Consider the following 23,715-nt stretch of genomic DNA (forward strand, 5'->3'; position numbering starts at 1 on the left):
AATTTTTATTGGCTTCCTGTCTCCCCCTGGTGGGAAATAGCCTGCAAAAACTCAGGTACAGTCTTGCCTAGCTACTAAAAACAGGAATGAAGCTCCTTGAACAACAAAGTGTCAAAAATACGAACAAACAACATCATAGACAGGAAAACTCAGCCAGGTAGGTAATGACTCAAGAGACTTTATCCTAAGCATTAACCCTTCAACTATAGTAAACATTGTATGTCCAACATATGAGGGACACATATAATTAAACTGAATAAACAGCGATCAGTGTAACCTTAAACTAGTGGTGTACGTCATAATAAACTGAGCACGGGCGGGCAAGACGCCTTCGCCTCAGCTGAGAATGAGCATTCACGGTAAGTAAAACAATGCTCCATTCTCCAACTGAGGCATCAGCGTCTTGATTCGTGGGACCTCCAAGAGCTCCCCAATGGGCGGGTAGTGCCCTCTATTCCACCACGTGCTGAAGAACCCGGCGCCCGAAGGCAGCCTGAGCAGAAGCCCACTTATCCACCCTATAGTGCTTGGTGAACGTCGTCACCGAAGCCCAGGTAGCAGCCTTACAAATTTCATCTACAGGGGCTTGACGGTCAAAGGCGGCAGAAGAGGCCGAACTCCTCAGTGAATGAGCTGTAATTCCCTCAGGAACAGGCTTTCCCGAAGAACTGTAAGCCAGGGCAATGCAGTCCTTGATTGTGCGGCTAATTGCTGAGGATGACATCCTCTTGCCCTTGTTCGGATTGGATATCCCGATAAACAAGAAATCCGTTTGACGAAAATCTTTTGTTCTGTTAATGAAGATGCGTAGTGCCCTACGCACATCCAGAGTATGCCAAGTTTTTTCTTTTGGATTTGAAGGGTTGGGACAAAAGGAGGGCAGGTTAATTTCCTGGTTCCTATGAAAAGCCGAATTGATTTTTGGCCTAAAGGTGGGGTCTGGCAGCAGGACTACCTTGTCCTTATGGAAGGTGCATAAGCCCTTAGCCATGGAAAGAGCCCTGATCTCGGAAACCCTTCTAGCCGATGAAATGGCCACTAAGAATAAAACTTTCATTCTCAGGAATTTAAGGTCTACCGAGCGGAGGGGTTCAAAAGGAGATTTTGTAAGGGAGTTAAGGACTAGATTTAAGTTCCATGAGGGGAAGCGGTGCCTAACTGGTGGCTGAATCTGAGCTACCCCTTTCAAGAAGGCCAAGACCTGAGGGTGTTTGGAAGTCGGGGTCCCTTCAAGTTCTGGAACAACGGTGGCTATGGCAGCTACCTGTCTCCTCAGGGTGGAACCAGATAATTTGAGGCGCAAACCTTCTTGTAAGAACTCGAGAACCCCCTGGGGTCCTGGATGTAATGGGTCTAACTTCTTTCTCCTTGTCCAGTGGACGAAGGCCTTCCAGGATGAATTATAAATACGCCTGGTAGATGGTTTGCGAGCTTCAGAGATGGTATTTACTACTTCGATTGAGTAGCCCCTGTCTAAGAGAGCTTTCCGCTCAAGCGCCAGGCGGTTAAGCAGAACCAATGAGGGTCTGGGTGGATCAGTGGACCCTGGCTCAGAGTTCCCCATTGAGTCGGTATTTTCCAAGGATCCTGGCATGACATTTGCCTTAAGGCTGCAAACCAGGGGCGACGCGGCCAGAAGGGAGCCACTAGGATGACCTCTGCTCTCTCCTGTCTGATCTTTCTCAGCACTTTGGCTAGGATGGGAAGGGGTGGGAACGCATAGAGTAGACCCTGGGGCCACGGGCTCAGTAGGGCATCCGTGGCTTCCGCTTCTGGTTGGTAATACCTTGAGAAGAACCTTCCTACCTTGTGGTTTTCTGCGGAGGCGAACAAGTCGATCAGAGGGTCTCCGAAGGTAGATGTAATTTGACCGAAGGCTGCATGATCCAAGGACCATTCTCCTTCGTCCGCGAAGTGCCTGCTTAGTTGATCCGCCCGCACGTTCAGAGCACCCCTGATATGTTCGGCTCGGATCGACATTAGATTGGATTGGGCCCAGGTAAAGATCTGAACCGCTTCCAAGTGTAGGGCTGATGACCTGGAGCCTCCCTGTTTGTTTATATAAGCCTTGGTCGCGGTGTTGTCCGTTCTGACTAGGACATGTAACCCTCTGACCAAGGGGGCAAAAACTCTGAGGGCTAGTTTTACTGCCCTCAACTCCAGCACGTTGATGTGTAATGTTGTCTCTGTCACCGACCATCGGCCCTGTGTCGAATGTGTCAGATATGTGGCCCCCCAACCCTCTAGGCTGGCATCCGTGACTATCTGTGCTGGCTCTGCATGAATGTAAAAGGAGTGATTGGACAGGTTTCCCCTGTCCAGCCACCAGTGTAAACTCTTTCGCGTCACCGCTGAGAGGGATATGATCCTGTCTTTCTTTCGGGCAATTTCTTGTTGAAAAGGGCGAAGTTGCCATTGGAGTGGCCTGGAATGGAATCGGGCCCACGGAACCACTGACATACAAGCAACCATGTGGCCCAGTAGTTGCGCTAGTGACATGATCCTTGCTGTTCTGGAACTGGCTACGGAGGAAGCAGATTTGATTAGTTTCTGGATCCGCTCCTGGGAAAGAGAAATAGCATTGATGGAAGAGTCTATTTTCACTCCCAGGTGAATCATTGACTGGGAGGGAATTAAGGAACTTTTCTGGAAGTTTATGACGTAACCGTGTTCCTGCAAAATCTGAACCACTCTGTTTGTGTGTAAAGTAGACTGGTGATGAGATTGTGCACAGATCAGGATGTCGTCCAGGTACGGATGTACCTGGATTCCCTCCTGCCTGATAGTGGCTATGACTGCCACGAGAGTCTTCGTGAAGACTCGTGGTGCAGAGGTCAACCCAAATGGGAGGGCTCTGAACTGGTAGTGGTTGGGGCCAAAATTGAACCTGAGGAAACGTCTGTGAGATTGGTGTATTGCCAGATGTAAGTATGCTTCGGTCAGGTCCACTGCCGTCATGAATGTGCCTGGGAGAAGGGAGTCTATAATTGATTTTACAGTCTCCATGCGGAAACGTCTTCGGGGCATCCTTCGATTTAAGTATTTCAGGTTGAGGATGGCCCTCCAGTCCCCGTTCTTTTTGGGGACCGTGAAGAATATTGAATATACTCCCAGGCCTTTCTCGAGAGCAGGGACCTGTTCGATGGCTCTGATAGATAAAAGATGCCTTATGGCTCTGAGAGACCTGTCCCGTGTCTGCACTTTGGAAGGCACCGGCGAACGTAGGAAGCGGTCCTTCGGGGGGGAGGAAAACTCCAGAAGGTACCCCTGAGAAATAATTTGGAAAACCCAATTGTCCGTGTCTGAACTGGCCCACCTGGAGCTGAAAAACTGCAGCCTCCCCCCGATCGGTATTAGGTCTGAGTCACTGTGGGTTAGGCTTGGGGAATTTGTCTCCCCTTTCAGCCCGGGGTTGTTGACCCTGAGACCTAGAGAATCTGCCTCCCTTCCGAAAGGATCTTGAGGAATTCCAGGAGCCTCTCCTGGTGTCACTTCTAAACCTGTTAGGTGTTCTGAACTGACGAAAGGACTGGTAAGATTGGGACTTATGTTCCCTCTTGAATTGCTTTGGCATGACACGTTTTTTGTCCTTCGTCTCTACCAATATATTATTCAGTTTGTCTCCAAATAGTCTGCCCTGTTGAATGGGGTATGCCATCAACGTTGTTTTGGCCTTAAAATCCGCCTGCCATGTTCTGAGCCAGAGAGCTCTGCGGATTGAGGTAACCGAGGCCATGGACCTCGCTGAAAAAGACATAGAGTCAAGTGATGCATCAGCCATGAAGGTGATAGCCGACTGAACCCTTTCCAAACCCCCGATCACTCTCTGATTGTTAGGGGGAATCAGTTGGATGAGCTTCTTCACCCACAAGAATGAAGCTCGGGCAAAAATAGAGATTGCAGCACTAGCCTGAATAGCTAGAGCTGTGTTTTCATGGGATTTTTTAGCTAGGGCGTCTGCTTTTTTGTCCAGTTGGTCCCTAATGGAACCCATGCCGTCCTCGGGAACCAGACCTGGATTTTGAAGGTCAGCCACTGGAGCATCTACCAGAGGAACCCTAAGAAGGTCCATAGCGTGGGGTGCAAGGGAGTACAATTTTTTGATCGACTGCGGGGTCTGTCTGTTAGCAGCAGGGTTACTCCACTCATCATGGACAGCTCTTTGAAAAAACTCAGGAAAAGGGACCAGGTTGTGCTTGGCTTTCTGACGTGGAAAGCATTCAGGCACTCCCTGCTTCAGGTTATTTTTGTCCTCTGCTATAACCGCAGATGGTTCATTTAAGTCAAGTGCCAATAGGGCCTTAGCCAAAAGGGCTTGGTAGTCATCTGCATTAAAGAGTCGCATCTGGGGTTCCTCCCCCTGAATTGCCTCTTCATCGGACTCGAATTCACCCTCCTCTTTCTCCTCTCCGGAATCGAGGGAGGAATACTGAGAGTTAACATCCAACACCACATCAGCACCTTGTGAGGTGTGTGCTTTCAATGCCGCTTTGGTGGGCCATTGAGCACCCGATGACCCCTCCCTAGGGTCTGCCATATCTCCCTCTCTCGAATAATTAGAAGTTGAATTAGAGGTGGGAGAGGCGACTTGCCCCTGCATAGGGAGAGACTGTATGCGCATCTGATAATCATGAAAGGCCTGCCATTGTCTCTGCAAGGCCGAATTTATCATAGCGTCCGCCTCCTCGCGAGAAAGGGAGCGGTTGCCCATGAGGGAAGGAATGGGGTCCCCTGAACTGGGCACACTAGGAGCCTGAGTTCCCGCCATCAGGAAATTGGGAGGCAGTTGGGGAGCCATACATTGCATAAAATGGCCGCCTGGGACAGGAGGGGGGAAAAAACCGCCTGAAAACGCGCCAAAATGGCCGCCCGTATTAATAGCAAAGGCAGGGGCATTACCTGCTTCGCGAGGTGGTGTAGGCTCCGCCGCCAGAGAGGACGCCTGCACAGACGTACTCGCTACGCCCTCTGAGCCCTTCGAGCCGACGGGAGACTTCTTCCCGGCCCTCGAAAAAGCGCCGACCTTGAGCCCCTTTCTTTTGTGCTTTCCGATCTGCTGAGCCGGGGCCGCGCGCTTTAAAACCGACGCGGACTTTCGCGCCCTTTTGCCTCTGGGCTTTTCGTCCGTGGCCGGTTCGGAGACTTCCTGCTCCGTGCTCCCGAAGGCCTCGCTGCTGCGGGCATTGGGAGGGTCCGAGTCCTTTTGGGCGGATTGCACTAGCCCCGTATGATAGTCTGACTCAGACAAAAGATCATCCTCCCTCTCTCTCGTGGCGTCCGCCATGTTAGGGGCCCGTTAATTAACGGGAACCAACAATGCTCCCTTCCCTGTACTAGTTCTCGAAGCACGAAGGAAGGGGGGGGGGAAGGTAGACAGAAAGGACAACACAACTACAGACAATAACAAACAAGAAAAGGAGCTAAAGGTAAGTATATATATATGCCAAGCAGTAAGCATAGAGTGCTTACACCCTGCTCACCCTTCCAAGGCAGGACGAAAACTGGGTTTTGCAGGCTATTTCCCACCAGGGGGAGACAGGAAGCCAATAAAAATTTAGCCCTGCCTACCCTGAAGATGGAGGGAAATAACCCACGAATCAAGACGCTGATGCCTCAGTTGGAGAATGAAAGTGCTTTAAAAAGTAATGAAAAGATCAGTACTTTTCCCCCTTGCATGGTTGCTTTGAAAATAAATCCAGGCTTCCTGTATAATATTTTAAGGCCAGGATTGCTTTGCTTTTATACCAGGATGAGGCTGGTGCTCCTGGGATTGGTTTGTTTGCTGTTGAAAACAACTGTCAAGAAAACAGCAGCTTTTTATGGCAAACATAAAGATCTCTCTGTCTGCTCTTTTAGCCTGACAATATTTGAGCAAGAACTCCCCAAGGTTTTTCTCATAGCTATCCTCACAGATACAAGTGGCCTGAAGCCACAATACCTGGTTACTCTCATTCTGTTAGGGTTCTCAGGCTAAATAAGTTTGATCACAGAGGTAGTTTGCCATTGCCTGTCTCTGCAGAGCAACCATGAACTTCCTTGGTGGTCCCCCATCCAAGTACTGACTGTGGCCAACCTTACTTAGCTTTTAAGCCTTGATGAGCTTGCCCCCAACTGGGCTAATAAGGCTGTTAGATGCTAGATCACTTAATTCTATTGGTACACATTGCAAAACTTGGTTGTCTACTTAAGCCCCATGGATTTTAATTTACATGTATCTTTGGTCTCCATTTCTCACTGAATTAAGAATTCCTTTGTGTTTCAGCACCCAGGATGTTGTTAATATATGTTCACAAAAGATAAGTACATCACTAGCCTTTAATCAGGATAATTCACAGTGGGTAGCCGTGTTAGTCTGTCTGCAGTAGTAGAAAAGAGCAAGAGTCCAGTAGCACCTTAAAGACTAACAAAAATATTTTCTGGCAGGGTATGAGCTTTCGTGAGCCACAGCTCACTTCTTCTTTTCTACTACTTTAATCAGGATGGTCAAGTAAAACATTTCCAGCGAGAGCCAGCGTGGTGTAGTGGTTAAGAGCGGTGGTTTGGAGAGGTGGAGTCTGATCTGGAGAACCGGGGTTGATTCCTCACTCCTCCACATGAGCGGCAGAGGCTAATCTGATGAATTGGATTTGTTTCCCCACTCCTACACATGAAGCCAGCTGGACGACCTTGGGCAAGTCACACTCTCTCAGCCTCACCACCTCACAGGGGGTCTGTTGTGGGGAGGGGAAGGGAAGGTGATTGTAAGCCGGTTTGAGTCTCCCTTAAGTGGTAGACAAAGTCGGCATATAAAACCAACTCTTCTTCTTCTTCTTCTTCCTTAAGCCAGTGTTTGTTTACTCCATCTATTCTCTTTAATCTGCATTTGGTTTGAATAACCAAGGCCTTTTATGCATGGTCTGTTTCCGCTGGATCTGCTGCTCTCTAACTGCACAGTATTTGCAGTCGAATTCTCAAAACCTTATGCATGGGGCTTCCCCACCCGAAGAAATTCCAGGAATACCTCATGATCAGTTATTTATCCCCAGCAAAAATGCATCAGAGACCATCAAAGGGGTACAAAGGGGTGGCAAACATTTACAAAGGAGGGTTTACTATGGAGCAGTGTGACAGAAAGCGTATACTATGACCTAATGTGAGGCCAGAAGGCCCATGCTATGCCTCCCCAGTCTTTTAAACATTGAAATAGCGGCCGCACAATTCAGAGTAGGGCTGCAGTATGGAGGAAGTTCTCAAGAGTCTGAGAGAGGGAAGAGCTAGTGTGGTGTAGTGGGATTCTCAGTCCTAGAACACTTGTTTGCCAGACATTTCTCCATTCCAGAGCTCAGTAGATCAGTTTTGATTAGCTAAATCACAAGGAACAGAAAGGATTACAACCCCGCTCCCCACACATACACCATTAGAGTAATCCAAATTGATTCCCCCAGAGGTGCAATGTACCTTTCAGAAATGCTGGGAAGATCAGTCGGATCTTCCAGCATCTCATCTGGTTTGGACCACAAACAGACCTTAGAAGTGTTGGAATCCTTAAGGGAGTTTTAACGTGGATTCCTTCCTTATGTGGTGTGGTGGTAGAAAGTGTCGTCAAGTCACAACTGACTTATGATGACCCTATAGGGTTTTCAAGGCAAGAGACATTGGGAGGTGGTTTGCCATTGCCTGCCTCCACATGGGCTGAGAGAGTTCTGAGAGAACTGTGACTGGCCCAAGGACACTTTGGTCATTTATGCATGGGTACTTGGACTCATGTCCACCCTCGGACTGACTTGGTCGTTCCTTGGAGTTATGCATGAGTTTTCCATCCATTAGCGATAACCTCGCAGCCAGCCCTTGCAAATCCAGGGTATTCCTGTTGTTAAATCCTGATTCTTCTATCTCCCAAAATCAGCCTGGGTCAAATCGTCCTCCTCTCCATGCATAATCCAAAGCACAGGAGAGTGGAACTGCTTACTACAGTAAGCACTACTTACAAAGCAGTGCTTCAGGGGGTGGGGACTCAAATGCTTCCTGAGTTTACATCTCCCAGCCAGAGTTCTTCATCACATAAAAATGGGTTTTAAAATGATGCTTAGGTTTCTCCCCCCCTCCCCACATTCCGTTCCTTTAAAAGAGCTACTTTTTCTGAAATAGATTTTACCACGGCACTTGGGGGGGGGAACTGGACGTTTTCCTCACAGTAAGCACTACAGCCAATTACAAAGCAGCATTCTCAAGGAGCGGGGAGACGCTTCCGGATTGGAGCTTAGTGACTTTTGCTGGTGCATAGCAATTTTTGAATTCGAAAATGTGGGTCGAGTGAGCATGGAACCCCAGTAGGCTTTATGTGGAGGAGTGGGGAATCAAACCTGGTTCTCCAGATTAGAGTCTGCCACGCTTAACCACTACATCACACTGGCTCCCCCTGCCCATTTAAAATTCTAAACCTTGTGGTTTAATTTAGAACTGCATTATGATCAAGGACAAAAAAATTCAAATATTTGTGAATGTGAACATTATCAAACTTTTAAATCAATCTGCAGACCATTTGTAACTGGCTGTGGCACAGTGGTAGAGCCTTTGCTTGGCATGCAGAAGGTCCCAGGTTCAATCCCTGGAATCTCCAGTTAAAGGGACTAGGCAGGTAGGTGATGTGAAAGACCTCTTCCTGAGACCCTGGAGAACCACTGCTGGTCTGAGTAGACAATACTGACCTTGATGGACCAAGGGTCTGATTCAGTATAAGGCAGCTTCATGTGTTCAACTCCTTAAAGCTTTAGGCTCTATATTCGTTTTTACTTTTTGATTATGCGCGCAACCTTTGAAAACCTTGCTGGCTATGCTAATATTCTACTAAAAGCACAAGACAGTTCTATGCTTCATTTCCTCTTAACTTTCAAACTACAATTGCATTTTCCATTCTTCATTTTCAACAAAACCCAAAGAGATTTGCAAGCATTCAGGTACATGGTGAAATGGGCAGAGGGTGGGGACCAGCAAAGTACTGTTGCTGAGACATGCTATTACCGTTCATGTATTTTGGGCTTTTAAGAGACTTCATCAGGATTAAAGGAAGAAAAAGAGTTATAAAATAAGCTATCTGAAATGAAAGACTGCACAGCTTTTCTTTCTACACTACATCTGCCGCATTTTAAAAGGACAATTAGTGTCACCAACTATTGTTTCAGAGTCATCATCCAGAAGAGACATAATGTCAGGATTCAGAACAGATCTGGAAACATTTCCCTGAAGTACATGGCTATTTGGGTCTGCTTCACATTTTTGCAGCCGGATCCAGTTCGCTCAGGAAAAAAAAAATCTCCAATTTTAATTGGCTTAATTGCAGCTTTAAACTGAGCCAGGCTCAAATGCTGGAAGTCATTAAATCGGATCTCAACTCTGCCCTCATTAGAACCACAAAGAGCTTGTACTGCTTCAACCAGGGTTGTTCAAAAGCAGGCCAACCCTTTCAGCCTTTCACCCTACGGGCTACTTTGTCTGTTATGACCTCTTTGGTTCGACGGACCTGGTACTTGCATGCAGCCCACTGAGCAGACAGGCATACATTCCCAAACCTGAGCCTCGTGGTACGCAAATTCACCCACACACACACAAGAACATACAAAATGCCGTCGGACAAGTCACCAGCCTAGAACTCATGCCATGCAATTCTGCCTATGTTACGTGGAAGTAAGGCCCATTCCTGTCAGCAGGGCTTACTTCCTAGTAAAGCCAAGATTCTATCCGCACTTACCTGAAATTAAACCTCCTAGGGCACAGAATAATTTACTTCTGAGTATAAACACCTAAGACTAGACTGAACGTGTTTGCTCAAGGTTGCAGCTTTACTGCTTTACGTTTATTGCGGAAGAGGTAGCCCTTATTTTAGGACGTATCCCATATTTCTGCCCACTTTCACAGCAATCCTCAGAAGACCCTTCTTGAGACCCAACTGCTTCCATTTTCACTTCAGAACATTTGATTCGGCAGCCCCATCAAACATCTCAGCGCACGGTTGACCAAGAGTGTAAAAAAGCAAGCTCGACCGATGTCCCTTCTTTCCAGAAAAGGCCTCCATGGAACGTCACCGACGGCCATCCCATTGTTTCGCTGCGGCCAGCAGAACAGACAACACGGGCTGTCGCATGGCTTTGAGAAACTGACAGCATGGGCGTAGTCTAAACTCAGGGCCCCAAGAGTCAAACACATGCTCAGAGGCACTCTTTGCTTGCGGGGAGCACGGTGCCCGGCTGAGCCTGCAGGCACGGAGGGCCAACTCCAATCCCCCACAAGCTGCTCACAGGAGCAGGGCCTGTGCTACCATTAGGCGAACTAGGCGGTCGCCTAGAGAGCAGACCTCAGTGGGGCGCATAACTAGCCTGAGCGGCACAGGTTTTTTTTTTTTTAATAATAATTTTTTTATTTTTCTTCATTTAGTATATCAACAGAAACAATATAATAGTAATAATAAAAAGAAAAACAAGTAATATCTCTAATTTAACAATAAAGTGACTTCCTCCTCTCCCTCTTCCATCTAAAAATAAATTGTATAAATTTTTGCTAACGGAACTAATCCCAATATTATTTTAATTAACCTGTTCGTATCGTATCCAACATTATTAATCAATACCTAATATAAAAAATTAATACAAAGTGTAAATAAGGGATTAGATCAAAGAGTATCCTTTAAAGGGTCCCGTTAAAAAATGATTTTCACAGTACATTCTCCAAGCCTCCCAGTCCCCCAAAAATTTTACATTATCATTCTGAATATTGTCGAAGGCTTTCACGGTCAGAGTTCATTGGTTCTTGTAGGTTATCCGGGCTGTGTGACCGTGGTGTTGGTATTTTCTTTCCTGACGTCAGGAAAGAAAATACCAACACCACGGTCACACAGCCCGGATAACCTACAAGAACCAATTATCGTTCTGGTTTATCAAAGCTGCAAAGTTTTAAACCGATTAGTTGCTTGGGGAAAAAATGCAACTGACAATTTACATTTTTTTTAAAATTTTAGGATAAGTACCACGATAAGGAGCCCCGCGGCGCAGAGCGGTCAGCTGCAGTGCTGCAGCCCAAGCTCTGCGCCCAACCCGAGTTCGACCCCGACGGAAGTCGGTTCCAGGTCGCCGGCTCCAGGTTGACTCAGCCTTCCGTCCTTCCTCAGTGAAAGAGGACCCAGCCGGCTGGGGGTAAAGGGAGGATGACTGGGGAAGGCACCGGCAAACCACCCCGCAAACAAAGTCTGCCTAATTCACAGTGGGTCGCTGTGTTAGTCTGCCTGCAGTAGTAGAAAAGGGCAAGAGTCCAGGAGCACCTGAAAGACTCACAAAGTGGTAGAAAAGAGCAAGAGTCCAGGAGCACCTTAAAGACTCACAAAAATATTTTCTGGCAGGGGACGAGCTTTCGTGAGCCACAGCTCACGCTGTGGCTCACGAAAGCTCATCCCCTGCCAGAAAATATTTTTGTGAGTCTTTAAGGTGCTCCTGGACTCTTGCTCTTTTCTACTACTAAAGTCTGCCTAGTAACCGTCGGGCCGTGACGTCACCCCACGGGTCAGGGATGCCCCGGTGCTTGCCCAGGGGACCTTGACCTTGACCTTTTTAGCACAACAGTGCTATGCAACATAATTATAACGCCTTATAAAAAAAAAAAGTTTTGCGCTTTTATTTTTCTACCAGACCTCTGTTTTTGAAAATTGGTTAACAGGGGGGGAGGGGCACAAGTCGTTCCCCTAGGGCGCAGAAATGACTGGCACCGGCCCTGCACAGGAGGCCAAAAGAGCAGCACCCCCCCCCCCTCCACCCTGCCGCCTCCGCCGCCGCCTCCTCACCTTCCTGCGGCTGGAGCGCAGCGGCGCCCCCTGGAGGCAGCAGGTGGGCGGCGCGGTGCTCCTCGGGCGGCCGCTCCGCACGTAGGTCCCTCGCCTCCTGCCGGCCGCCGCCTCGCTCGCCTGCTGGGCTGGGCGGCGGCGGCTGCTGCTGCTGCTGCTGCTGCTGTTGCTGCGGGGCGGGGGCTGCGGGGCGGCGAGCGCGGAGTCCCGCGCGCGGCCGAGCAGCAGCGGCAGGCCCAGGACGAGCGCGGCCGAGAGCAGGCAGAGGCGGAGGAGCGCGCCCTTCCCCGGCCGCCGCTCCTTGGCCGCCCGGCAGCCGCTGCAGCAGGGGGCAGCGAGGCTCATGCCGGCGGCCGCCTTGGGAGCCCGCCCGGCCCGCCGCCTCTCGGCCCCCAGGGGAGGGGCCGGAGACGCCTCTCGCAAGGGCTTGGGGGCGGGGGGAGGCTGGGGCGCTGCCTCTGCTGCTGCTGCTGCTGCTGCACGGAGGGGGGGGGTTGGCCTCCGCTGCAAGCCCTTTACCAGGATGCGGTCTAGAACACTGTGGCTCCTATGCATATATTAAATGAATACCCATATATTAAATGAAGAAAAATTTAAAAAAATATTTTTTAAAAAACAGAACACTTTGGGTCCTATGGATATATTAAACGAATACCCATATGTTAAATGAATAAATATATTAAATGAAGAAAAATTTAAAAAAATATTTTTTTAAAAATAGAACACTTTGGGTCCTATGGATATATTAAATGAATAAATATATTAAATGAAAAAAAATTTTAAACAATATTTTTTTAAAAATAGAACACTTTGGGTCCTATGGATATATTAAATGAATAGATATATTAAATGAATAAATATATTAAATGAAGAAAAATTTAAAAAAATATTTTTTTAAAAAAATAGAACACTTTGGGTCCTATGGATATATTAAACGAATACCCATATATTAAATGAATAAATATATTAAATGAATCAAAAATTAAAAAAAATAAAAAATAGAACACTTTGGGTCCTATGGATATATTAAATGAATATCAATATATTAAATGAATAAATATATTAAACGAAGAAAATTTAAAACAATATTTTTTTTTAAATAGAACACTTTGGGTCTTATGGATATATTAAATGAATATCCATATATTAAATGAATAAATATATTAAATGAAGATGCTGCTGCAGGGAGGGGGGGTTGGCCTCCGCTGCAAGCCCTTTACCAGGATGCGGTCTAGAACACTGTGGATCCCATAAAGTGTTTGAACTAGCAGAAATGGCTAAACTTACTGCTTTAGTAAATCAAAAAGACAATGAAGAATATATGAGAGAATGGGAGGCATGGATAACCTATTGTAAAAAAATGAATTAAATATGGGAAATGTTAAAGGCAATGACTTAATCTAATTCAGTTGATTGATGATGAAAGGATGGAGTATTCAACAATTAAAGTATATAGGATGATAATATGTAGTTTATAGAAATGACTCAATGAATTATAATGAATTAGAAAACAAATGCAGAGGGGATTAAATAGATATCAATATGATAGAGGAGGGGAGAGGGGAAGTCAGAAAAAATCATTACTGATTAGGCTGATTAGTTTGAAATTGTTTTTATTTTATGTAACTCTGAAGATGACAATATTGAAATTGTATAATGCTGTAATAATACATTCTCCCCAGCGACAAGTAAAAAAACCAAGGCCTAATGTCCATCACAGCTGTTGCCAGCACCCATTTGTGTGTTTTCCCAGTATCTATTAATTGCCTCGGTTAATTTTATTATTTTTTTGTTTCTTTACCCTTTATTTTGTTTTTAATAACAATCGCCAGGACTTCCGCCACATATTCGGAAACAGAAGGTATCCTATCCGCTAGTAAAAATTTGATGCCATCACATGGGGCCACCGCCCCCTTGCTTCCACAGACTCAACCCCACTGCCCCCTACCCTATCCAACAACACAGTTGAAGGGGCCCACCTCTAGCACCCCCCTGCTGCCCCCTTGCCTCTTAATGCCCCCCTAGGTAATCCCCCCCAGGGGGTGGTACTGCCCACTTTGGGAACCACTGCTCTAGGCTGATTCTGCATTTAGCGGGGGGTTGGACTAGATGGCCTCTATGGCCCCTTCCAACTCGATGGTTCTACGATTCTACCCAAATTGACACAGCTACCCCGTGGAAGGAGTCTGTGTGTATGGGGCGCAATGAGATAAAGCAGGGGGACTTGTTTCCAGCTTGGACTGGACCCAGAGGAATGATTTCCAGATATCGTATAAATGGCTGTGCCTGTGGAACAGTTCGTCATAGAACTACAGTGGGTGCAGCCGGTGTGGTGTAGTGGGAGACCCGGTTTCAAATCCTTATTGCCATAAAGTTTACTGGCTGACCTGGAGCCAGTCACTCTCCCGGCCTAACATACTTCCCAAGATGGCTGTGAGGACAAAATAAGGACAATTAACAATCCTCTGTAAAGAAAGTAGCTTTTTAGCATCATAAAATATTGTGGTATCATCACAATGATGAATAGAAGTTAGATGAAAGAGCATAGAATTCACAAGGAAGAGTTCCCTCACAATCATGTTCACCTGATTGCAAAAAAACTCTTGCCCTGGGCCTAAAACTACTCAGGATAGATATCAAGTGAATGGCTGTGAGAAGAGAGTGCTAAAGTCAAGGTGCCTGTGTAAAAAAGCTCTTCTCTGGTGAGTGTCCACCTCACTTCTGAAGGTGGAGGCACAAAGAGAAGGACCTCCTCAGAAGACTGCATCCAATGGCTAGTTTCTATCAGTGCAAGCAACCCTTTAAATACCTTGGTCCCAGACTGTTCAGGGCTTCAAAGGTAAGAACCAGCACTTTGGATTGTGCCTAGGCAGCCCATATATCCCCTGAGGCTCAATGGGAAAGGTAAGACAAGAAAAGAAGTAAATAAATTCCTGAAATCATACACACGTTAGCTGCTTCACTGATGCATTTTGCTCTGATTGAAGCTTCTGAACTGTTTCCAAAGGCAGCTGCAGATAAACCATGATGCAGTAGTCCAATCCAGATAGGATCAGAGCATGAATAACTGGCCAAATCCTGGCTGTCCAGGAAAGAAGTGAGTTGTCTCACTAGCTGAAGCTGAGCAAAAGGGCTGCAAATCACAGAGGCGATCCAAGCCTCTCTCTAGATCTCTCCAATTCTACCACCCTTTATTAAATTCATTAAATAGGAATATATTAATATTAACTTTTAGTAGAGTTAAGGCTGAAAGGAAGAAAGTAGATTCCTTTGAAATGTGGTGTTGGAGGAGAGGGTTACGGATACTGTGGACTGCCAAAAAAACAAATCAGTGGGTTCTAGATCAAATCAAGCCTGAACAGACCCTTGAAGCTAAAATGACTAAACTGAGGCTGTCGTACTTTGGTCACATTGTGAGAAGACAAGAGTCACTGGAAAAGACAGTCATGCTAGGAAACGTTGAAGACAGCAGGAAAAGAGGAAGACCCAACAAGAGATGGATTGACTCTATGAAGGAAGCCACGGCCCTCAGTTTGCAAGACCTGAGCAAGGCTGTTGAAGAAAGGACGATTTGGAGGACATTGATTCATAGGGTAGCCATGAGTCGGAAGAGACTTGACGGCACCTAACACACACACACACAAGGTAACTTTTGAACAGAATTGCTAGGGTTATTTCCCCAAGGTTTATGGGTCTCTTGTAGCTGCTGTAATTGCAAAGACATTCACAGAGGAAACAGTATCCACACACCAGGTTTCTCTGCATTTCCCCTACCAAGTCCCTCACAGTGGCCATTCTTCTCCCCACCCCCTGAGGTCCTTTTGGTATTTTTTAAAACTAGTAATTGACATACCGCTATAGGGTTACAAAATTACTTACATTTTTTTAAAACGAAAATGCTCTTTGGTGGCACACAAGGGAACATGGCACCAATGTGGGTGGCAGTGGGAAAGATCCAGAATTTCCTAACAAGGCAGATTTTCCCTAACAAGGCTTTGCTGTGATCTCTCCAAAATGATTGTAATAAGGTTGGTTTAGGAGAGATGGTAAACTTCTCTTTAGCACCCAAGCCAGATCAAACACCTGGTGTGGAAGAAACCTAGGGCTCCAGCATCTAAAACCCTGAGACTCATGGGCTGGTGTCACCCTACTGATGTCACACTGAATAGCCATTCTAATTATGATACTTCCACATACCAGTGGGGACTGTTCCATAAGGAAGCTGTGAATTTGGACAGGCACAACTAACTTAATCATTTCCAATTTATCAAATAACTTGCAGTGTTTATTATTCCTTCAACAACAGCTTTGTTTGCATATGTTAGACTGAGAAAGAACAGCCCAGGAAGCTTCGTAGTTTAAACGATATGAACACAAGAATCCCCAGTCCTAGTTTGATACTAACCACTAGGACACAATGATCACCTTTTACGTCATGCGGCTGAAACCCTGGCATTCTCTCCCTAGCAATGTGGGGAAAGAGCCATTCATCTGAGCAGTGTGTTCCTGAAACAAAAGACTTTGCTTGATACTTTTTTTTTAACTTTCTCCCCTACCCGTTTTTCTTCACCCCCACCCTCTTCCCCTGGCTTTTCTTGGACTGAGGGGCGCTTTTCATAACTACTGAGACCCTAGCATGGAGAGGGGGGTTGATCATGTTTTATGGGGTTTCTGATGTGCCTTCCCAGTAGAGGGAACCCCTCGCCCTTCATCTATTAGTACATATTAGTATATTGTCCATTTATCGTCCAGAATTATCTTACAGTTAAAAGTAATATTGCAGTGGGAGTGGCTAATAGAGTACAGCACTTGGCTGCCAAGCGCAGCCACAACGTGTGGAGGGTCCGTGCACAGAAGTTTCAAAAGAGGCCACCGTATGTGGGCTGGTTGACGGCCCTGAGGTTTTAACCTTCCTTCCTGAGGCCCGGAGAATGAGTTCCACAGCCTGAGCCTTAGGGTAATCTTAGCGCTGCAAAGGCACCACCGGTTTGATTTCCAGACAGGAAAATAGTCGTGTCCATCAAGGTACTAATTTTCAAGGCCAGTTCTTATATTTTGAGTGGTTTCCCCTATGACAGTTGTAGTGCATGACAATGTGGTGGCCTGCAAAGAATAAGCAAGTGAGAAAAGTGGTCTGCAGTACAGCAAAACGTAAGAATGGTTTTTAGGAAGATTGATGCAAGCCTCCGTCTGTAGGAGCAAACTGAGAAAGAAAAGAAAGAATGTGGTGTAGAGAATCTTGTTCAAAGGCCATGGTTGTTATGATTGTTACAAAATCATCCATCTTTCAGGGTTATAACTACAGTTCAGCCACTATAACAATGCCTGGCAGCTACCATGAGGTGTTTGCCTCTGAAATGAAGTAATGCCTGCCCTGATACCCACGTATTCTAGCAGTCAGCATTTACTGAACAGTTGCTAGATACATTCAGCCAGACAAAAGCTCTCTTGTCCTAAAGAAAGGACAAAGCCAATCTTAGAGAGAGAGAGAAAATAAAGGGTCACACAGAAGACAGCAAAGAAAGCATAATTACTTGTAGCATAAATTCTAAATAAACTCTACAATTACTTTATAGGATGGTAAAGTACATAGGATGGTGAAGAAGGAAAATTATACTCATCAGAATGCCTTTGAAATTCGTTCAATGAACCAGAACAAACAAAATCCATTCCTAGAGCCTGGGGAGAGACACAAAACTTTTGATTCAGAAACTGAAACTTGTACAATGTAGCCTTGCATGCTCCTGTGTATCTTTACAATTGTGAGAAGCATTTAAGCAGAATAATAAAAAGGTGTGTGTTTTTAAGTAGGAAAAGTCATGTGCAGCAATGAATGCCTAGTAATATATTCATAACGTTTCATAAATTTTAACAAATGTCTGCAAACATAACTCTCAAAGGATTACATTGTAGATATTGTTAATTGTTGACTTACCAGTGGCACAACTTTCCCTTATAATTTCTGGAGGATGTCGCGGGTCAGCAAGGGGGAAAGTGGGTGCCATTCCAACATTTTTTTTCAAGGAGTAGGTCTTGCTAAAATTGCTACACCCCCAGTTAGGTGATGCAGAATCCTCTGCGCTCCGGAGATGGAATGCGAAACACAGATTCATGTTGTGGGCGTCTTAGCACAATATATGACATCGCAATTGCCACCATTTAGCTACAGCTAATATCTGCTCTTCGGTGACTATACTATGCCAATAAAGGTATTTGAATTTGCTCTTTGGTGCACGTGCCCACTTTTGTTTCCAAATGGGGAAACAACTATTGGGACCACAAAACGCAGCATACAAACAAGGATAAAAGAACATGAAAGATACTGCAGACTTGGCCAACCTGAGAAATCAGCAGTGGCTGAACATGGACTGACACAAACAGGACTCAGGGTCTTATTCCAAGACACTGAAAGACTGGACAATTCTACCAACTATTTTGTCAGATTGCACAGAGAAGCCATTGAAATTCATAAACATCAGCACAACTTTAACAGGAAAGAGGAGAGTTTAAGAATGAATAAGGCTTGGCTTCCTGTCCTGAAAACCTCCAGACTAACAAAGACTACAGTCAACAATAGCCATGCAGATTAGCTTTGGATTACACACATTAACAGATCACTTCAGGATACAATGGTTCCATATTAACATACCACACCCTCATTAGCACATTATCTGATACTTACAGGACAATGATTAGCACATTACTTTTGCAGGACAGTACTCAGCTCAAACCCAACCCCTTTCTGACTATATATTACTCTTCCTACATCCTTGACACTGAGAGACACTGTCCTTCAGTGTTACTCCTCTGAAGATGCCGGCCACAGTTGCTGGCGAAACGTCAGGAAAGAAAATTCCAAGACCACGGTTACACAGCCCGGATAACCTACAAGAACCAACCAAACTATTGGGCTCTTGTCACATGTGTACCTATCCAACATGTAACTCTGCCCTAAGTAATAGGATTCTGCTTCGTTCATAATTGCCAGTGGTAGAAAGAAAAACAACGGGTTGTCCAACGTGGGAATTTGATTCATGGGGGGGATAGGGCCACCAATGGCTACTAGCCATGGCGACTAAAGGGAACCTCCACATTCAGAGGCAGTAAACGTCTGAACCCCAGTGCCAGGAGGTGAATGTCACGGGGAGGCCTCAGCCTCTATGCTCTGCTGTTGGCCACTGTGTGAAACAGGATGCTGGACTAAACGGACCGCTGGCCTGATCCAGCAGGGCTCTTCTTATGTGCCTGAAAAACCTGCCTGTGTAACTTTTAAAGTGGTGGGACACAGAGCCTGTTTTTAGCCGGGCAGGGCGGGCTAGAAATCGCAAAGCAAATAAGCAAATAAATAATGTGAACTGGTGCACTGTGACTGCTTGTAGTCAAAAGCCGCAGCAACACAACTTTAACAGTTGAAGAGGAGGCGCTATGAAGTCTTTTTAAATTGTGGGAGAGCCACAATCATATTAACAACAACAACACCATTTGGTATTTATACAATACTTTATGGAGCTCAAACATGTCATATCTATTAACTGTAACCCAGCAGTCAGTCAGAGTGAGTGTGGTATAGCAGTAAGTGTTGAACTAGCAATAAGGAGACGTGGGTTCAAATCCCTATTCAGCCATGAAGTTCACTGCATGAACTTGTGCCAGCCTAACCTACATCAGAGGGTTGTTATGAGGATAAACTAGAAGGGTGAGAACACAGTATTGAACGCCTTAGGGGAAGGGAGAATTAAAAATACAATAAATGAATCCCTTAAGGAAGGTCAGTATTATCCCCATGAGGCAAGTGGAGGAGCTGAGCATAAGCCACCTGCCTAAGATCACCTGGGTTTCTAGCAGAGGCAAAATCTACATTGAGGAGTGGTCCATGGCTGGATCTCTCCCCACAGCTCTTCCCTTACAGCAAAAAAACAACAACCCCAAAACAAAATACCTTCAGCAATGTTGCAAACTCTGACTTGTGTTTGAAACAGAACAGGTTAGCAGCACTGATGTTTCTCTAAGGAAGCAGAAGACCTCTGGGTTCAAATGCCATAGATGGGAAACATTTAGCCATTGATTCCTTAGCAGAGTGTGACCTTCAGATATACTGTGGGGTCTTTTATCCTTCGATTTCTTGCTGAAGATCATGAGCCAATGTAGTGTTTCATTCATTGCACAGCTATTAAGACATCTTAAATTGCTCCAAATGAGACCACAAATTCTGAAGAGATAGGTTTTTTTTTTCCTAAGCAGGACCAGGGTTTGTGGTTACAGACAAAAGCAGTCACTCCTGGAATCTTTGCCAATTTCAGAAAATAAAAGGTAATTGTTATGTTTCATAGATATTTATTCTTCATCTGCACCAACACCAAAGGTTTTGAACAGCACCACAGGAAATGGAAGCCCATAGCAATGTGTTAACTGGAAAACAACTGCATTCCTTTACAACTAAGATTGAAGCTCAAGACGATGCATTCTCCTGGATTGAATAGAGACCTGGGATTCCTGGGAAACCAATGCTGATTTCTCCATGCCTACTACCCCTCTGCATATCATACCTAATCCAGCCATGCCTGCTAATGTAATTTACCTGCTATGGACATTTACATGCTATTGCCATTGGGTGTGTGAATTCACTCTTCTCTACTTAAGGATAGATGGACTCACATTCTAGCTGTATCTGAAGAAGTGAGCTGTGACTCACAAAAGCTCCTACCCAGCCAGAAATGTTGTTAGTCATTGAAGTGCTACTGGACTCTTGCTCTTTTCTACGGAAACAGAGTACCTGGTTCAACTCCTAAAAGAAAGTCAGCCAGCTGTGCAGAGAACACTGGTTTACATAAAGGTGAGGCCTCCTAAGCAGTGTGCGTTGGTCGTCACCACCCTGTTCCTTTGGGTCATTGTTAGTGACACCCTTCTCCCCATTCTGGCCCTCTTCTTGTACAGGACCGGCAGGAGAACAAAAGGGGAAACTTGTTTTGTTTCCTATCAGAAGTATCCTCAGGAGCATATAAACTGGCCCAGAGAGAAGCCCCAGGAATTGTCTCCAGAATGTCATAGAAGTCCTGTTTTGAAGCAGTTATGCAGTGCATTGGGGAAAGAAACATTTGTTCCTGGCTAATTTCCTGTTGTTACCCGGAACATCTCCACAGAACCTCCGATGTATGATGTTGGAACAGGTTCCATGTAATCAGTGCCTTTCAGAGCAATGAAGGAACCAACTCTGCTTAAATTGTCGTGGATGTTTAGTGCCGTTGCAATGGTGTAATTTTGCCTTTGCTGCGTCTTGGTGTGGCTAGTCCCTATTTAATAGAGAAACTACTTTTTAAAGCACTACATTTTGCATTTAGCCTAGAGCCTTGGTCTTCAGCCCATGGGTCAGGACCCTCATTTGGGTCTTGGAGCCCCAACTAGTGGGTCATGAGCCCTTATCAAGCTTCTATTTTTGTATTCACTTCCAGAAGACCCACAAGTACATGGGTAGAGATCAGGGGTGCTATGACTCCTGCTTCTCGGCAGGCATGCTCAGAGGAGCAGCAGGGTGGTGAAACAAATCCACTCAGTAGTGGACAGAATTCCTTCATGGCTCTTGGCTCGTTCCTCTGTATGGAGCCTCTCCTGGTGCTCAGTTTGTAGTTCCTATTCCCAGCCTTCCTGGTTTGCTACTAGGGTTGCCAACTTCCAGGTGGTGGCTGGAGACCTCCTGGGATTACAAGCGATCTCCAGAAATCAGTTAACCTGAAGAAAATGGCCACTTTGGAAGGTGGACTCTATGGCATGATACCCCATTGAAGTCCCTCCCCAAACACTGCCCTCCTCATGCTCCACCTGAAAATCTCCAGATATTTATCAACACGAAGCTAGCAACTCTACTTACTACTCTTGCCCTTTTCTTGATATTTGGGGGGTGGGGTCATAATTCTATCCCCTTTTCCTTTTACAGACTTTCAGCTCAGTGGGTCCCAGGTTTAGAAAGAAGAAGAAGAGTTGGTTTTTATACCCCTCTTTTTCTTTTTTTTTAAACAGAATTTTTATAGAGAAATTACAAGAAAAAGAAGATTTTGAACAAAGTTAAAACAAGTTAACAGAAAAAAACGAAAGGTAATATAGAGTTGAAAGTGAGAGTCCCTTTCCACCCCTCGTGTTATGTGCCCACCCACCCATCGTTGTGACTTCTAGAGAAGTACCCCTTAGCTTTATATAATCCATTATTTATTTAGTTTCCCTTTACTACATTTTATTTACAACTCTTTCACAATCTTCGTAAAATCAATCTTTGCCGTGTTAGCCCAGTGTACAAAGGCCTTATGCCAGTCTCTTTTAAACTCTTCTACATCATTTCCATGTAGACTATTAGTTAATTTGGCCATTTGTACAAAATAAAATATTTTACCTCTCCAGTCCTTTAAAAGAAGCCTAGTTTCTCCCTTCCAGGTTTTAGCTATTATTATTTTTGCAGCCGCAAAACTATAATGACAAATTATCTTATCTGCCTTCTCCATTCCTTTTGGTAATAGGCCTATTAGGCAGGGTTCCGGTTCCAGTTTTATGTTCCCGTAAATCAAATTGTTAGTTTCTCTTATAACCTTTTTCCAAATTTTTTAAACTAAATTACAGGTCCACCAAGCATGGAAAAATGTGCCTTTTTGTTCTTTACATCTCCAACATTTATCAGAAATAGATTTGTCAATTTTGGCCAATATCTCTGGGGTTATATACCATCTGTAAAACATCTTATACATATTCTCTCTTATACTACTAGCAATTGTAAATTAAATTTTTTTCCCAAAGTCTTTCCCAGTCTTCCAGATGAATATTATGTCCTAAATCTGTTGCCCACCCTATCATAACCTTCTTAACTCTCTCTTGTTCTAGGTTATAGCCTAATATCAGTTGATACATTTTGGAGATCAAACCTTTATTTTCCGATTCTAATATTACCTCCACAGTTGATTTATTTTCTATAAACCCTAACCTTTGATCTTTTTGAAATATAGAATTTAATTGGAAATTAAATATATATTTCCAATTAAATATACCCCTCTTTTTCTCTACCTTTAAGGAATCTCAAATCGGCTTACAATTGCTTTCCCTTCCCTTTCCCACAACAGACACCTTGTGAGGTAGGTGGGGCTGAGAGAGTCCTGAGATAACTGTGACTAGCCCAAGGTCACCCGGCAGGCTTTATGTGTAGGAGTGGGGGAAAACCCCGGTTCACCAGATTAGAGTCTGCCACTTACGTGGAGGTGTGGGTAATCAAACCCGCTCTTAACCACTACACCACGCTGGCTCTCTAAAGGCTAAAGATTACTGGCATAGAACATTTGCTGTGTAGACTACATGACAAATTACAGTGGTTATGAATAATACAGTGACAAACTCTATGTTTTTGTTTTACAATGCAATCCTAAACAGAGTTGCACATTTCTAAGTTCACGGAAGTCAACAGGCTTACAAGGGTGTAACTCTACCTTGAACTCCACTGTTACTGTGCAATCCTAAGAAAACCTTCCTGGGAGTATGTCCCATTGAGCAGGATTCTAAGTAGACCTGCTTACGATGGCGCTGTAAGTGTACTGTTATAATCACCAATACAAGCATTGTGGGCAAAATGCTTCTTGCAAAGGAAGCCAACAAGATAGTTAAAACTGGTAACACAACTCTTGCTTTACATTCTACCTCTCTAAAGCCTTATCTAGTTTGGTTGGTCTAAAATGGACATCGCCACCAGCACGTATACATTTTGCACATAATGCTGAATGCTGAAAAGAATGTGATCGTGACTAGCTGAGGCCAATAATACTTCTGTATATGAGCATGTAGACATGTCAGTTAATGGAGAAGATGGAGCTTACGAAGGAGTTGCACGCTGGCATTTGAACTCTGGCACAAAGGCAAGACACCTGTACAAGTTATAATCT

At 45.1% G+C, this 23,715-nt stretch overlaps 1 protein-coding gene across 1 annotated transcript in view; it reads right to left on the reverse strand.

Annotated features, from left to right (window-relative positions):
• The window catches only part of METTL24 (methyltransferase like 24), an 85,870-nt gene extending 73,719 nt beyond the window's left edge, over nt 1-12,151 (reverse strand). The window contains exon 1 of the mRNA XM_056856717.1: nt 11,807-12,151. Coding sequence (XP_056712695.1) covers nt 11,807-12,151 — 345 coding nt within the window. The remainder of the gene's footprint in view (nt 1-11,806) is intronic.
• Nucleotides 12,152-23,715: the final 11,564 nt, after the last annotated feature.

This window comes from Euleptes europaea, chromosome 10 (assembly GCF_029931775.1).
Source record: "Euleptes europaea isolate rEulEur1 chromosome 10, rEulEur1.hap1, whole genome shotgun sequence".
Classification (NCBI taxonomy): Eukaryota; Metazoa; Chordata; class Lepidosauria; order Squamata; family Sphaerodactylidae; genus Euleptes; species Euleptes europaea.